The sequence below is a fragment of the Jaculus jaculus genome, chromosome 13 (genome assembly GCF_020740685.1).
Source record: "Jaculus jaculus isolate mJacJac1 chromosome 13, mJacJac1.mat.Y.cur, whole genome shotgun sequence".
Lineage (NCBI taxonomy): Eukaryota > Metazoa > Chordata > Mammalia > Rodentia > Dipodidae > Jaculus > Jaculus jaculus.
Window position 1 is genome coordinate 41,976,841 of NC_059114.1, and position 17,484 is coordinate 41,994,324.

Below are 17,484 nucleotides of genomic sequence, written 5' to 3' on the forward strand. Positions count from 1 at the left end.
CTGTGTACCACTATTGCACTTGTGTGGGCATCACATCAGGTTATTTGTTGCTAATTAGGTTAGACAATGAGTTGCTTGGACAGATATTGGTCATTTCTCCCAGTCGCCCATGTAGCAACTTCTGGCACTAGACATGCTGACTGTCTGGGGACTGACTCTCTCCTGGCTTCCAGCCATGCCATTCCATTTTACGTGTCAGTTGCGTATGGAGTCTTCAGCAATAGGGTCTTACCACTGGCCTTTGGTGGGTCATCAAGTACTCTGACAGAAGTCTGTCATTGTTTTGGGAATCCTTGTAGGTTTCTCTGATCAAAAGTTCATTGTGGATGGTAGCCCCAAGCTGGAAGTGGGGGTTACAGGACAGTGCCCACTAAGAAATTGAGGAAAAACATAACTAATATACAAGAGTTAGAGAGGAGAGAGGGAGAGGGGGAGAGGGAGGGAGGGAAGATGTAGAAGATTTAGGTTAGTCTTGATCCTACCCTCTCCAGTGTCTTGTGGTTCAGGTGTTTCCTGTAAGGGTCTAGTGAAGGTTCAGCCATTTGGTCTGTCTTTTAGGAAGTAGAATTTTATGATACCATTGCTGTTTGGGTCCAGATTACTGTTTTCCACCCTTCGATGCCCTCTGCGCCCTCCCCATCCATCCTATTGTCTAGTCCATGAGGTGCTTGCTGGGTATGTAAGGTATCTTGGGTAGATTCAGGTTAGGTGTTGTAGATGAGTGAGACTATGTGTTGATTTTTTTCCTGTGATTGGGTAAGTTCACTGAGAATGATCTGTTTCAGGTTCAACCATTTTTCCTCAAATTTCTTTGTGTTGTTTTTTCTTACTGCTGTATAGAATTCCATTGTGTAGATATACCACATCTTTGTTATCCATTTTTCTAATGATGGACATCTGGGTTGATTCCAGCTTTTAGCTATTACGAATTGAGCTGCCACAAACATGGTTGAGCACATCTCTCTGGCCTGTGGTTTGAAGGTTAAGCTGTACTTGGGGTTGACTATAGTTACCTTTGATGCTTTCAAATTCATAGGGTCTTTGTCTTTTTCTCCTGTCATTATTGGGGGCAGGGTCTGATTCAGACCCAGGCTGACTTGGAACCCATTTCAAATCAGAAATCTCAACCTCTCAGCTGACAGGATTAAGGGTGTAGAGCAACACACACCCTTAGGGATTTTGGCTTTATAAGGTTATCTATTTGTTTAAGTCCCCACACTTGCATACTCTGTGCTGTTTTTTTATTGAGTGTGTATATTGCTCAGTTGAATTTTAGAATTTGCCAGTAAATTGTTCCACCCAGCCCACTAGGATACTTGAATAGCAGGCAGACTCAACACCTAGGATTACTTCTGTGGTTGGATTGGAGTACCAGAGCTACAGCTGGCACCTTAAACTCCTACTCTAAAGGTACATAAAGTTGGATTTCCAAGTCTAAGAGCACTGTAGATAATTAGAAAACCCAAGCATCAAATCAACTCAGGATGCAAAAATTGTTACATTATAATATATGAAACACAAAGAATCAAGTAAAGACAATGCCACCAAAAATTACAAATCTATCAGAAATGACCTCCAATGAGACTGTTTTAGATGAAATGCCTGACAAAGATTTCAAAAAAAAAAAAAGTGACTTTATCTATACTCAAAGGAATCAAAGAAGAAAAAAACTCCTGAGGAATTCCAAGAGAACATAGGAAATGAGGTGGTCATTACAAGACATGAGTAAGGAAATAGAAATACTGAAGAAAAACCAGGCAGAGATTCTAGAACTGAAAAAACAGCTCTGTGGAAAGTCCTACCAGTAGAATGGATGAAGGAAACAACAGAATATCTAAACTAGAAGACCAGGTGGCAGATCTAATACAGTCCAACAAAGAGAAAGATAACCTAATAGGAAGGTATGAATGGAAATTACAAGATATTTGGGACACTATGAAAATAAATATAATTATCCATTGATTGTACGAAGATTATTATCATTTGGCTAAAGTTGTATTTGACAGATGAATCACTCTGTTTGGATACTGTAGTAAAGTTACTCATATTATCCCACCTATACCATAAGGATGCAAGCTCTGGCCAGCTGTTAAGTACAGTCATAAATAAAACTTGCTCTTGCTCAGTGGATGTTACTTTTAACACATACTAGAAAGTCTCTTCTTGTTCTCATTATATTCAGCAAATTCTCAATTGCTTGAATATATAAAAAATACAAGGGAAGTGATTCTAGTAACCCAGCACTGCTTCATGTAATGAAATTGACAAATGGATTTTGAAAAGGAAATTCAAAATAAGGGAGTGGAACAAAAGGACCATATTTTACTTCTATAAGACACAATTGCAAAGTTAAGTGCCTACAGGGACCACCTGTGTCACTCTAGCCAAATACACTTGGGAAAAGGGGAGCAGAACTAATTTTTATGCCATATATATATATTTTTTTCATTATATATGCCCAACCTAAAAGCATCCAAATGAAATTGAACCAGAAAACTTAAGCTAAACTTACCTCTGAAATACACCACCAGAATACACCAGCAAAATACATGCATATGTGAAAATCTCTACTGTAAAATTATTTAATCAATATTAATTGTACTTCTATGTCAAAATGTTTATCATTTAATTAAGCAAAGCATGATAGTTAGATTACATGATTGTTAACAAAAGGTTTAAATATGGACTGTGTTAATGAGTAAATTTATTTGGATTTTAATGTTCTCAAAAGCCCTTTCCAACTCTAAAATTCTGTAACTGACTAACTCACAGAAATTCTATTTTCCCTATCTTGGCATGGAAAGCCCAGAGACATTTGAGCACACTTTCTTAATTAAAAAGAAATGTGTGCCACACACTTAACACATGCTAGAAATAATACTTATCCCCTAAAAATGATATTATAAAATCCAAACATTCAACTGTTCTTTACCAAGTAAGTTTTACATCTATATTATCCATACAAGTTAGATTACACAACTATTTTGTATTTTTAACTCAATGTTCTATGAGTTCTGTGAGCAGCTAGCTCCACTTCTTTCCATGGTCTCCCCTCTTTGTCCCCCTACCAAAATATCTTTGTCTAATATGCCTTTTACCCAGAAGTATGTGTAATCTTTGGTAGGACATAAAGGAGATAGGTTAAAATATCAAGTTAAATATATACATCAAACCCCTTAATTAATGGCTCTGTGAGCTTTTAGGATCCTGTTAGGATCTGAGCTATCAGGTCTAGGAAATGGGCTCAGAAAGTTTATGTGGAAAGCTACTACCATTAACAAAGCTGCCTCCAAACAAGGTCTTAACCTCAACACTACACTAAGAAGTATGACATTACTCTTGGTTACTTGCTAGTTCACAGAGATAAAAGTAATTACAAGATATTTAATGGCTATTCTGAGTGCTACCCATGTGTTGGGTACTATTGTAAAAACCATGTATGTAATTACCTGAGTCTTAGAAAATTAGCACCTACCTTGCTGAGCTTTTTCAGTTTTTCATAGGAACAAACAGAGACTCCAGAACGTAAATGTTACCGAGTTCACAGCTAGGAAATGAATTGGTATCGATCGAGATCAGTAGTTTCTTGGCACCCTATCTCACTGCTACTGGGAACAGATATGGAAGGTTAAGCTTCCACTCACCATTTGTATTTAACCCTCAAATACACAAGTATAGTATATAACCTGTATGTTCTACATTCCCTTTGCTGTGTTGCCCATTTTCTATACCACCTTGATCATCTTGTTCATATCTATGCTATATTTTCTTGGTTACAGCAACCAATTTTGGTATGAGATTGGAAGAGACTACACTATACTATGAGACAGAGAGGCATCTCGGACTTTGGCTACTGAATACCTATCATTAATGGCAAATCAGAAGCAGTTGCCAAAATTAGATCTTAACCATAATTAATAAATATCATGTAACCAACAATATGAAGAAGTTAAAGCCAGACATGGTGACATACACCTTAAATCCCAGCACATGGAATGTAAAGGTATAGGAGAATTTGTGAGTTCGAGGCCACCCTGCAACTACACAGTGAATTACAATTTCCAGGTCAGCCTGGGCCAAAGTGAAACCCTACCTTGAGAAAAACATGAAGAGATTTCAGCTGACCTGAAGGTTCTTCATTTGACATTGTTTAAAAGAAAATTTACAGGGTGGTAGAAAATACATCATCTCCAGAATACATTATCTGATCGTCTTAAAAGAAAGGACAGCAAATAATTGTTAGTGATACATGAGCATTCCTTGTGAAATAATGTATAGTGGTAGGAATTCCTGCTTTTCAAATTAGAACCAGACTTGCCCAACTTCATACTAATATCCAGATAGGAAATTCTAACTGAATAAATTTTAATACCCTTGATCCTACAGCTAAAATTCTCAACTATACTCAACATATAGCTAGGAAAAACAAATGGGTATTAGTATAATATATGCACTCTGATCTTTTGCATATACATAAATAAAACTTTGAAGTTTCTTCTGTTTTAGCAGTAATTTTTTTCCCATTTCTTCTACAACTACAGGATAATAATTTGATATTCTTGTAAGATAATTTTTCTTTAACTATTGATATACATCTGTTGTTCCTACTTTTGCTTTATGATAGAATATTATTTGGTTACTTTATTTCATATTGGATCTAAAAAAGTAGGGAGCTTATAGACTACAGACAAAAACTGAAAGAACTAGCACAGGCATTTGACATGTGATAATTAGCTCTGGATAAAGCTGAACTTGAAATCCATTAGTCAATTCTGTGGCCTATTTTTCACAAATAATTAAGCTGCCAAGTGGCCAAGGATAGGTATAAATGTGGCCCAACACACACACACACACACACATCATAAACTTAAAACCTTTCTTTTATGCAGGATTGTTTTTCTTTTCTTTTTTTTCCGACGTGGGGCATCACTCTAGACCAGGATGACCTGAAATTCACTATGCAGTCTCAGGCTGCCCTAGAACTCACAGTGATCCTCCTACTTTGCCTCCCATGTGCCTGCACCACCACACCCAGCTGGATTTGTTTTTTAATAACTCCAGCGCACAGTTCTCAAGCAGGTGCTCTGTGAATGACAACATTGTGTCACATTTCCTAGAACTGATATAGTTAATCATCTACCCAAAAATAGTACTGAAAGGATATTATGATTTATCAGATTAGAAAAATGTAAAGAAAAAAAGTTATCCAAGTCTTAGTCCAGGTATAACAAATATGCTTACAAACCAGGACTAGGTATGTGCAACCTAGAAGCTTGGTTATTGTCATTTTTTTCTTTTCTTTCTTTGTAGGGCATTTAGTCTTCGACTATCCCCTGTAGTGTAAGCAATGCCAATATAGATAAGCCAATTTTATGTGACACTTCTAGTTTTGTTTTATTTTGTTTTTTCCCAACAACTAAAGTAAGACTATCAGTATGTACATGTGGGAAGTGAAGAGACTGTCTTTTCCTGTTAAATTTTTCTTGAAAAATTTTGTCAGGACAGAACTGCAGTTCTTTTTCACACATTTTCCACAGTATTGTTACAGGGTACCTATAACAATCTTAAGATAACATGTGAGGCCAAGTGTGACTTCAAACATCCATGTATACTAAAAGCATATTAAATAATTATCTCTATAAGATGTGTCTATGCTCGTTTAGTCTGCCAAGTTTGTGATACATCTAGTTTGTTGCTAGCAATAACATTCAAGAAATCTTATTATTTTACTTAAGCTTGGGAAGATGTTTTTTCTAGCACAAGATGGTATAATGTGTGAACTAGTCATTTTCCCTTCAGGATTCCCACAGTGTTTTAAACTAGTTTCTTTTTTCTTTAGTCTCTTCAACATTAGGCTAGAAATCATAATAATGTAAGAATTACAGATGCCCTCCATAACTTTTAAAAGAACCTTATAAAACACAATTTATCAAAAGAAAAAGTAGTTACCTTTGGTGAGTAGTGTCTATGCCCAAAGGGGTTTTGTTTCTTGACCTGAAAGTGCACTTTTAATTTATGTACTTTTATGCATTCATATTGCAGTTAAGTGTTATTAAAAACTTTTTACTTTGTTAAATAGAACAAAGCTTCTAACATTATAATTCATATAGACAAGCACACTGATACTTTCCTTAATCAATGTCTTTGAGTCTTGGCCATATTTTGCCCAAAACAACAGAAAGAGGCTTTCAGTTAAAAAAAGGGGGGGGGGGTGCTGGAGATGGGCTAGTGGTTAAGGCATATGCCTGTGAAGCCTAAGGACTCAGGTTCTACTCCCCAGAACCCACATATGCCAGATGAACAAGGTGATGATTGTGCACAAGGTCAAGCATGCACACAAGGTGGTACAAACATACGAGTTCAACTGCAATGACTAGAGGCCCTGGTATGAAAATTTTCTGCTACAGGCCCTGGTGTACCAGTTCTTCCTATCTCAGTCTCCCTCTCGCTTACAAAAAAAAAAAAAGAAATTAAACAAAATATTTAAAGAACTGTAGAATTTTAACAATGCCTTTTATTCCATAAAGGACAACACAATTATCTTTGTGCTGGAAGAAATGATTGTATCATTGATAAAATACGAAGAAAAAATTGTCCAGCATGCCGGTATCGAAAATGTCTTCAAGCTGGAATGAACCTGGAAGGTAATGTAAAATACCTAAAAATGTTGCTATATTATATAAAAAATTATCATGGACTACATAGATGGCTCAGCAGTTACAGTCACTTGCTTGCAAAGCCTGATGTCCTGGGTGTGTTTCTCCAGTACCCATGTAAAGCCAGATACTCAATGTGGCACATGTCTCTGGAGTTTGTTTACACTAGCAAGAGGTCCTGGTTATCTCTCCTTACAAATAAATAAGAAAAATAATTTTTAAATTACATAACTTATAGAGATGGCATAGTGGTTAAGGCACTTACCTGCAAAGCCTAGGGACCTAAATTTGATTCCCCAGTACCCACATAAGCCAGATGCACAAAGTGTTACATATGTCTGGAGTTCCTTTGCAGTGGCTAGAAGCCCTGGTGCACCCATATTCTCTCTGTCTCTCTCAAATAAATAAGTACAATATTAAAAAAAGAGAAGGAGAATAATTAGGGACTGAAGAGATTGCTCAGTGGTTAAGGCTACTGCCCACAAAGCCTAATGACCCGGGTTTGATTCCCCATTCTCTTTCTTCTATCTTGCTCTGCTTGCAAATAAAATATTTTTTAAAAGACACCAATTAAATGACAATCGCAGTGATTTAGGTAAGAGATGGTGAATCAGGAGACTATACAATCTACCCCTCTTGGTAGCAGCGACTACTGATCTGCCTGGTATAGGCTGTGTCACTAACTTTGAGTCCAGTTCCCTAAGTCATTCACACAGCTTTAAGCATCGCCAAGTTGTTTAAACTTGATTGCTGAATACTAACATGTTAAGCAGTGCCTTAAATAAAATGATGGTACTTACTTTTTTTGTAGATGTTACAAAAGCTACAGAAATTACTTAAAATTCATGTAATATACTTTCCATGCCATACAGGTAATTTATTTTTGCTATAAAAGCCATATGCTCCCAGCAGTCAGGAAATGGAGGTAGGAGGAACACAAGTTCAAGGTCAGCATGGAGTATGTAAGAGCCTACCTTCAAAACAAAACAGTCACTTTGTTACATATCAAATCTCTAGTCATATTTTTGCCAGTTTCACTTTGCTATTCTTTAATCTCCCAAGTATACGATATACTTTGATCATTTAGATACATACATACCACTTCATCTTTTAGTAAAAAGTGAAGCAATTTTCACAAATCCATGTCAAGTCTCAAATCTCTGAAGCACTAACCATCTAATTCTTCCCTGGGTAATTCTTCCACTCTAAGGGAATTTGTTATACTTCCGACGGCATAGATTACGCCCTAATGTGTCTTACTTCTTCCTGATAGAAATGAACAAGGGCTGGAGAGATGGCTTAGCGGTTAAGCGCTTGCCTGTGAAGCCTAAGGACCCTGGTTCGAGGCTCGGTTCCCCAGGTCCCACGTTAGCCAGATGCACAAGGGGGTGCACGCGTCTGGAGTTCGTTTGCAGAGGCTGGAAGCCCTGGTGTGCCCATTCTCTCTCTCTCCCTCTATCTGTCTTTCTCTCTGTGTCTGTCGTTCTCAAATTAAAACAATTTAAAAAAAATAAAAATAAATAAATGAAAAACAACTGCAGTGCCCTTTGCCCTCTCCCCACTGGATGACAGCCAGTGCAGGGACTGCACTCCACATGCAATTGCTGACATCTCCATGCTGGTCTTTTGTTGAAAAACATCTCTCAAGTTTTTTTGTGAATAAATTAAAATGTAAGCATATAATTTAATGTGAGTTGCAGGCAACTTGTTGGAATACTACTGTAGCAACAACCAATTTTGTAATTCTAGAATGGAAAGAAGTTAGCATTAACAGGAGCTGTAGAGATGGCTCAGTGGGTAAAGCCCTTCCTGCACAAGCCTGAGGACATGAGTTCAGATTCCCAGCACCCATGTGAAATGCCATAATGTCAGCACTGAGAAGGTGAAGATCAGAGGATCCTTGGCACTTGCTTGTCTAGCCCAGTTGGTAATCTTGAGGTTCAGTAAGAGACTGTCTCAAAAAGTAAGAGTGGGGCTGGAGAAATGGCTTAGCGGTTAAGCACTTGCCTGTGAAGCCTAAGGACACCGGTTCAAGACTCGATTCTCCAGGACCCATGTTAGCCAGATACACAAGGGGTTGCATGCATCTGGAGTTCTTTGCAGTGGCTGGAGGCCCTGGTGCATCCATTCTCTCTCTCTCTCTCTCTCTGACTACTGTCACTCTCAAATAAATAAAAAATGAATTTTAAAAAAGTTTAAAAAGTAAGAGTGATCAAGACACTGGACATCAACTTTTGACATCCACATGCACACACATAAAAAAAATAGTACATACTAGTCTTTCATGTATGTTCTACTCGAGATATATTCTAGACTGAAAGAAAGGTAAAGTATCTATGACGTCAGAGTGAAAGCCTCATTCTTAATTCTGAAACACTGCTAACTTACTTGGAATAATTCATTTGTGTGTGGGCCAGAAATACTGGGTAGACCCAAACACTTAAAAGAAAAGAGGTTTTGCCCCTTCTATCTTCTCATGGGCAGGAGTTCTCTATATTTTCTCCTCTGACCTCTTCATTTAATAAAGACTCTCCAAACTTAAAAAAAAAAAAAAAAAGAACAAAGTAGAAGAGCCATGGGTTTCACACTTTCTTTTTTCAATCTTTAGAAATAGTCTCTTGACCCTGGGCATTATGGTGCCTGCCTATAACCCTAGAACTTAGAAAGGCAGATGTAGGATGATCAGGAGCTCAAAGCCAGCCTGGACTATGTGAGATCCTACCTCAAAATAATGAATGAATGAAAGAGGGAGATAGGGAAGGGGAAGAAAAGAAAATGAAGTAGTCTTGTTTCAGAGTGCTTCCTTAAACCAAGTGCTTTTAGTGATAACCCCCAGAGTATGTACGCAGAATCTCTGACAGAGCCCAATTCACTCCAAAGTGTAACTTAGTATTGCTGCAAGAGGTGTATTTTGATACTGTTACCCCATACCAAATACCAAATAAATCTCAAGATTTATTTTAAGGTACCCTTTAAAGCCCGTGGCATCTAAATACAGATAAGTTTTAAATGGTATCCCAAAATGTTTTAAACACATTTCATTTTAAATGTACTATAATCACTCCTAGATACAGCCTTATTTTTTGGTACAACAGTTGAAATGTACAGGGAAGTGGGCCTATTGCAACATTATCAGATTTCTTCCCCAATATTATTTAGGTATTAAACTACTATCGCAGACTCACAAACTTCCATACAGGTTATATGCTGACTGCTATTGTGCTGTATACTTTAATGGGTCAACATTTTAAGAAAGTAAAATAAGCCAGGCATGGTGGCACTTGCCTTTAATCCCAGCACTCGGGAGGCAGAGATAGGAGGATCACTGTGAGTTCAACACCACCCTGAGAGTACAGAGTGAATTCCAGGTCAGCCTGGACTAGAGTGAAACCCTACCTCGAAAAACAAGAGAGAGAGAGAGGGAGAGAGAGAAAGTAAAATATTAACTGAAAAGCTTAACATAGTTTTTTCTTAACTGAAGCATTAACTGTATGGTGATGATCCTTTAAAAATGTATTTGTACTGATTCTTGCTCTGATCAGTATAGCATAATTAAATTCACTAGTATTTTTAAGCTTTATTCAAAAGCACAAGGGCTAGAGCTGTGGCTCTGTGGTAGAGTACTTTCCTAGCATTCATAAAGCCTTGGGTTCCAACCTAGAACACAAAAAAGGAAGGAGGTTCTAGAGAGATGGCTGAGTGGTTAAGGCACTTGCCTACAAAGCTTAATGATCCAGGTTCAATTCCTCAACACCATGTAAAGCCAGATGAGCAAAGTGGCACATGCATCTGGAGTTCATTTGTCATGGCTAGAGGCCCTGGTGTGTCCATTTCTGTCTCTCCTTACAAATAAATAATAAAATATTCTAACGGGGGGGGGGTGATCCTCATTTAAGACTATAATCAGAATTAATTATATGCTGAGTTACAATTTTTATTTAAATATCCTTCAGCTTGTAATCCCTGTTTGTTTGTTTGCTTAAAAATGTATGTCCTAGACCATTTCAAGTTATGGTTAATCCAGGTCTTTACTGTATTTTTGTATTGATTTGGGTCGTTCTTATTTACTCTTACATTGTCAATAAGTTACATTCCACAATTTTGGATCTGAGTTTCTGAGAAATACTTTAGAATACTTAGAACATCTAAAATGTTCCCTTATGTATGAAGCTTTTATTTGAAGACTTATTGCTTTTTAAAAATCTTTTTATTAATTAGTTTTGTATTCAGCAAACACAGGCAGTTTGGTACCATTATTAGGCTCATCTGTGACCTACCCCCTCCCCTTGGCCCCTCCTTGTTGAGGTATATGGGTCATGCGTTGTGGAGTTAGCCCACAGTTATGGGAAAGATAAATGTCTCTGCATATCATGACCCAACATGTGACTCTGACATTCTTTCTGCCCCCTCTTCCGAAAATTTCTCTGAGCCATGTTGGGTTCATTTTTGGTCTGCTTCAGTGATGAGGTGTTGGGGGCCTCTGGGTGTCTGGCTCTCTGATTTGGTAGGAGTTGATTTTTCTCTGTGTTGATCTCCTTCCACCTTGTGCTGGTATCCGGTTCACCAGGAAAACAGCACCCTTGCTTGTTTTGCCAATTTTTCTTAGTTTCAGTCGGGGCCCTTTTGAGGTATGATGGGATGGCTTTCTCCTTAGGATCTACATCTATCTGAAAAAGAGAAGCAGATTCTCCAACGGAGAGTAAGTTGGCACTAGGACAAATGAGATAACCCTTACTTTTTTTTATAGAGAATTTACAAAGTATAGGCCCTCTTGTACCCCATGATTGATGGTAGCTTGATATTGGAGAGTGGGCTTATGTTTGGATATGGTTCTGACTTGTTTCCCAACTCCCGCTATGGGTCCCGTACCACTGAGGGGATCAGTTAGCCAAATCAAGAGCAGTTGGTTCCCCACTATGGCTTATTGCTTTTTATAGAGTTGTGTACTCTCTTGAGTTTTAAGTATTCTAAAAATGTATTTTACAAGTTGAGTTGATGTCTTCTGATGTACTTAACTATGTGATAGAAACTGTTCTAAAGCATTTTATATATTTTTATTTAATTCTCACAACCCTTTGAGGTGGGGACTCATATCTCCATTTTACAGAAGAGGAAGCTTATGGATATAACTGGTACAGAATACTTGGCTGCAAAATGACAAAACAAAAATTTAAATTCAATGTGTTGGTTTCAAGCTTATGTTCTTACCACTAAACCATACTGCACCTTTAAGAAAGCATGGGAAACTAAATTAAAATGGTAGAAATATTAAATGAAAATTCTTAAATGTCTTAATGGTCTTCAGTGTCAAGGATAACATGGGATATGTGTGTAATTCTTGCCACTATTTTTGTCTCCCACAAGTTTCTATCCCTAAAATTACAAAATATAAAGTAATAACTTGCATTTATTTTTCTTTTGCAAAGTAGTTTACATTCTTCACTACTATAGTGGGTATATTTCTTCTTTCATATAAATCCCATTTTTTGTCCTTCTTTAGAACTTTAAATACCCTTAAGAGAGTAATGCAATTATTAGTAAAACAATTTAATTCAAGAATATGGATATAATTACTAAAAATCTACAGTCCATGCTGCCATTTTATGAGTATTTCAGACAAAATGGGAAGTATGAGATTGTGAAAATTAGTAATTTCAATTATACTTATCAGTATGTCATCCTTATAAAAGGCAAATTTTCCAGTGGTAACTTACATGAAAAAATACCAAATTTAAGTCAGGCATAGTGGCACACGCCTTTAACCCCAGCACTCGGAAGGCAGAGGTAGGAGGATTGCCGTGAGTTCCAGGCCACCCTGAGACTACATAGTGAATTCCAGGTTAGCCTGGGCTAGAGTGAGACCCTACCTCGAAAAAAAATATATATATCAAGATTTTTATTCAACTCACCAAATGTTTTAGTCCTGAGTGGTATCTGCCATTCAAAGGTAAAAAGTAGATTGATTGTTAGAGTGAATGCTTTTGTTGACCTGTGATTTACTGTGTCACCTACTTATCTTGATAAAGAGGGTCTCTATGCAAGTATATAAATATGGTTGTTTTCTTCATCATGCACACTTAAAATAATTTAGGTGAAATGGTCAAATTCAGTTTCTTTCAGTTGTTGTAAAACTAATTGTCTTATGTAACCTACACAAAAATTTCACATAAAAGAGTGAAAATGAGACTAATTCATGAAGAATCTCTAGAGGTAATTTTTTGAGATTCTTTGAACAGTGCTATAAAGCTTAAAATATGTTCCTGGCTTGCTTGTAGAGAGAATGAGAGTGGAAAAGAACTCCATTGCATTTTTTACCTTCAGAAGCAAAAAATTTCTCCTTTCCATATGAGTTAATTATAACTGCTAAATAAAATGTTTTTCTTCCTTCAGTGATAGTGTCAGAAATTAAATACCTCTTGAAGCTGGGGACATGGATGAGCAGTTACAGGTGCTTGATTGCAAAGCCTGCCTGCCTTGGGTTTGATTCTCCAGTACCCATGTAAACCCAGATGCACAAAGTGACACATGCATTTGGATTTCATCTGTACCAGCAAGAGGCCTTGGCATGCCTACAGCCTCTCTCTCTCTCTCTCTCTCTCTCCACCAAAATAAATATAAATTATTTTTAAAACTACCTCTTGAATCAACTTTGTAGCCCATACCTTCCCATTATAAATCATTTTTATATATTTATTTCAATACCCACAGCTCGAAAAACAAAGAAAAAAATAAAAGGAATTCAGCAAGCCACTACAGGAGTTTCACAAGACACTTCTGAAAATCCTGCTAACAAAACGATAGTTCCTGCAACATTACCACAACTTACCCCTACTTTGGTGTCACTGTTGGAGGTCATTGAACCTGAAGTATTATATGCAGGATATGATAGCTCTGTTCCAGATTCGGCCTGGAGAATCATGACCACACTCAACATGTTAGGTGGGCGCCAAGTGATTGCAGCAGTGAAATGGGCAAAGGCAATACCAGGTAAGATGTGAAAGACAAAAGAACTACAGTAAACCTCTGTATTTTCTTGAACAAAAGCACTCTGTGTATGTTGGGGATATGACTCAGTGGTAAGAGGTGTGCCTTACATGCATAAGGCCCTGGGTTCATTTTGATCCTGATCTCATGGCATATTTTGTTTCTCTTACTCAGTTCTCTAGACTGAGTAGCAGAAAGTCAGGTAAATATGGGCAAATGAGGGATTTATAATAAAACTCCTACATTGCTCCCTGCTTTTCAGGTCATTACACATTGTAATATTTGATAGGATGATGTAACATTAGAACTAACTTAAAATTCCATCTAAGGAGAGAAAACTGAAATACCATGTATTTTCCTTTAGGTTGTTTGTGACATTGGTTAATACCAGGTATTGACTTTGTCAAAATTTACCAACACAAAGTCAACTGAGCTTTTCACAAGATTAGACATCACACATTGACTTTACATTTTATCTCATTTTTAAAATAATTTTAAGGGCTAGAAAGATGGCTAGTGGTTAAGGTGCTTGCCTACAAAACCTAATAACCCAGGTATGATTCCCCAGTATCTATGTAAGCCAGATGTACAATGTGGCACATGTGTCTGGAGTTCATTTGCACTGGCTAGAGGCCCTAGCATACCCATTCATTCTCTCTGTGTGTCTGTCTCTTTCTGTCAGAATAAATATTAAAATAATTTTAAACAAAAATTTTACTATTGGAACTTTGGCACAGACAAGGTCAACGTCAGACTGTTAACCCTGACCTTACAGATAATGGGCATTAGCAATGTAGAGACAGAGTAAGAATAAATAACCTAATTTCCTCTCATTCCTAGAAAAGAAGGTGAATATCAGGGAAATTTTTAAATTAAATCCATTGAGAAATAAATATCCTAAGTCAAGCTCTTGGCTTTCTCTTTAACTATATTTAGTTCAGATTTACTTCAGTAGGCAAAAGGTGACAAAAATTGCCTATTCATGTTTCTTAAGCCATTAAACAGTTCCCAGTATTTGGATCTTAATCTGTCAGATGGGGGAAAAATCTATATTCATTTAGTGTTTCATTATCTTTGTCTGTTAAAGGTTGCCCCCAAACAAGGCTAACTGATCTAATTGCTCTTTGGCAACTAGAGTGTTGCCTCATACCTTTATTTCTAATTCAGGATTCAGAAACTTACACCTGGATGACCAAATGACCCTCCTGCAGTACTCATGGATGTTTCTCATGGCATTTGCCCTGGGTTGGAGATCATATAGACAATCAAATGGAAACCTGCTGTGTTTTGCTCCTGATCTGATTATTAATGAGTAAGTTGTATGTGAGTTATTTACCCTGTGTTCATTTATATGGTATTTTTAACCAGCTGATGTTTTATGATAGATTGCTATATTATTATACAGGAATGAATCAATCCTACCAATTATCCAGGAAATGAATAAACTTGAAAAAGTTATTTCTTTGTGCTTGGAGAAGGTCAAGTATAATGTAGAGCAAATGCATATGTATGTAATATTGTCTCAGAACATGTTTAAATATATATTTTAAAAATAGGCATCTCTAACTGGGCATGGTGGCACATGCTTTTAATCCCAGCACTCGGAGGCAGAGGTAGGAGAATCACCATGAGCTCAAGGCCATCCTGAGACTCCATAGTGAATTCTAGGTAGGGCTAGAGCAAGGCCCTACCTCAAAAAAAAAAAAAAAAAATTGACATCTATGAGTTTTGGGATTAGTAATGTCTGGCAATTAACAAGAACTGCATTGTGCTTTTGTTTTAATTATATAATCCTAATCTACAAAGGAAAATAAGCATGAGAAAATTCATGCAGACTCAGTAGCTGGGGGCAGGGGTATATGCACTGGAACAAAAAGTATCTCTCTGCATGGCAGATCGCACAATGACTGTGCCTTAGAAAGAACATGGAAACTTGGATAGGAATGTAGCTCAGTTGGTTAAGTACTTACCTAGCATATACAAAGTCCTAGGTTCAAGTCCCAGAAACACATAAACTGGGTATGGTAGTACATGCCTGTAATCCCAGCACTCAGGAAGCATCAGGAATATCAGAAGTACAAGGTCATCCTTGGTTTCATGAGGGAGTTCAAGGCCATCCCAGTTATATGAGGCCCTGTCTCAAAAGAAAGAACATATTTTGTTTGCATGTTTATTGGTTCTTCTAAATTTTTAAACTGAAGGCCAGTCACAACTTAAGACTTAATAAACCAGTAATTTTCTTATCCTATTAGGCCTATACCAATATTTGTGAGATATTTTTCTTCCTCTCTGCAGTCATATGCTTACTTTTTCTCTACCACCAATGTAGCCTTTGTGGTGTTTTGTTACACATGGTCCTGATCACCTCATATATCACTCCTGATATCCAGATCTTCTCTGGCCACCCAGTGTATCTTCTGCATGGTTTCAGACTTCCAAACTGTGTCCTCACTTTGCCTCCCATTTGCTATTGTTGCCATTTAGCTAATCCATTCTTCAAACACACTCTCAGCTCACACTGAGACTAAATATGACCTCTTTGCTACTGATCCCTGGTCGTTCTTACTTTCCACTTTGTATTACTACTCTGTGCCAAGAGCTTCTCCTTTTCTAGAATGTGCATAAAGAGTTCACACACATAGTCCAAATTGGTGGGTTTATATTTATGTAAAATAAAAGAGGAAGCTTCTCAGTACTGTGAACTGTACATTAAGAATTCCCCCCAAAATTAATGAACTCTTAAAGCTGTTATCAATGTGTTCTATGTGAATAAATCCATCATTAGTCACATGTAATTAGAAGTAGGTACCACAGTAAGAGAGTAACAATGACCAACTGAAATGGGTCCAGAATGTCAAGGAGTGTGGAGTATTAAGTGATAGCCTAGAGATAGTGTATAAAAATACAGCAAACATTCCCTGTTGTGGTTTTCATGTACAAAAATAATAAGTAGAAGGTATAGAAAAACATTTTTTGGACTGACTGGTAAACAGGTCTTATGATGTAATAAGCTACCATTTTTTAAAGTGCTTTAGTGGGGGGGGTGTAATAACGAGCCATGGGGTGTGGGGTAATCCTTGATCTTGACATTGATTCCTTATACTATTACTAGGTAATTCCAAGGCCATATATCTCACAGGATAAATAAAGTTACATATAGTAGAGTGGTAGAGATTTTAAATTGCTCTCCTAGTAAGCTAGCAGCATTAAAAAAAAAAAGTCCTAGCTGAAGTAGGTAACCATCCAAGATATTTGTGATTTTCTAAAACAGTACTTAACCAGTGATATTTGAGTACTCACTGAGAACCACGAGAGCTTTGACTATAACAGTGAATAAAACAGATGAAGTCTTTAAGAACATTGTGATAGGAGACTTCAAATACGTGACCAAAATAACTTCACAAAGCCATGATACCATAGGGTAGATGCAGTGGGGAGAGATTTTGTGACCACAGAAGGGTTGATTTAATCATCAGTTGTAAAAAAAGAATAAAATATGTGAAAATGTAAAGCATTAAAGGGAAAAGAAACAAAGGCAAGAATTACAGTAAGCTTGTCATGTATAAGGAATTTTAAAAGGCCCCTAAGGATCTAATATGAGTTTAGAGAAGTGACAAGTTGGTGAACATAAGCAAACTTATGTAGTCCATGAAATAAATGTCAGATTTTATTCTAGGATCAGGAAACAGCCAGAATGAGGGCTGAGGAAATGACTCAGTACTTAAAGGTGTGTGCTTGCAAAGCCTGAAGGACAATGTTCCATTCCCCAGCATCCATAGAAAGTCAGATGCAAAAAGTGATGAAAGCATCTGGCATTTGACTGCAGTGGCAAGAGACCCTGGCA

General features: G+C 37.2%; 1 protein-coding gene across 6 annotated transcripts in view; it reads left to right on the forward strand.

Moving 5' to 3' along the window:
• Nr3c1 (nuclear receptor subfamily 3 group C member 1) overlaps positions 1-17,484 on the forward strand; it is a 125,289-nt gene that overhangs the window by 93,343 nt on the left and 14,462 nt on the right. For all 6 annotated transcript variants that reach the window (XM_045132027.1, XM_045132029.1, XM_045132026.1 and 3 more), the window contains 3 exons: positions 6,528-6,644; positions 13,365-13,643; positions 14,808-14,952. In XM_045132027.1, coding sequence (XP_044987962.1) covers positions 6,528-6,644; positions 13,365-13,643; positions 14,808-14,952 — 541 coding nt within the window. The remainder of the gene's footprint in view (positions 1-6,527; positions 6,645-13,364; positions 13,644-14,807; positions 14,953-17,484) is intronic.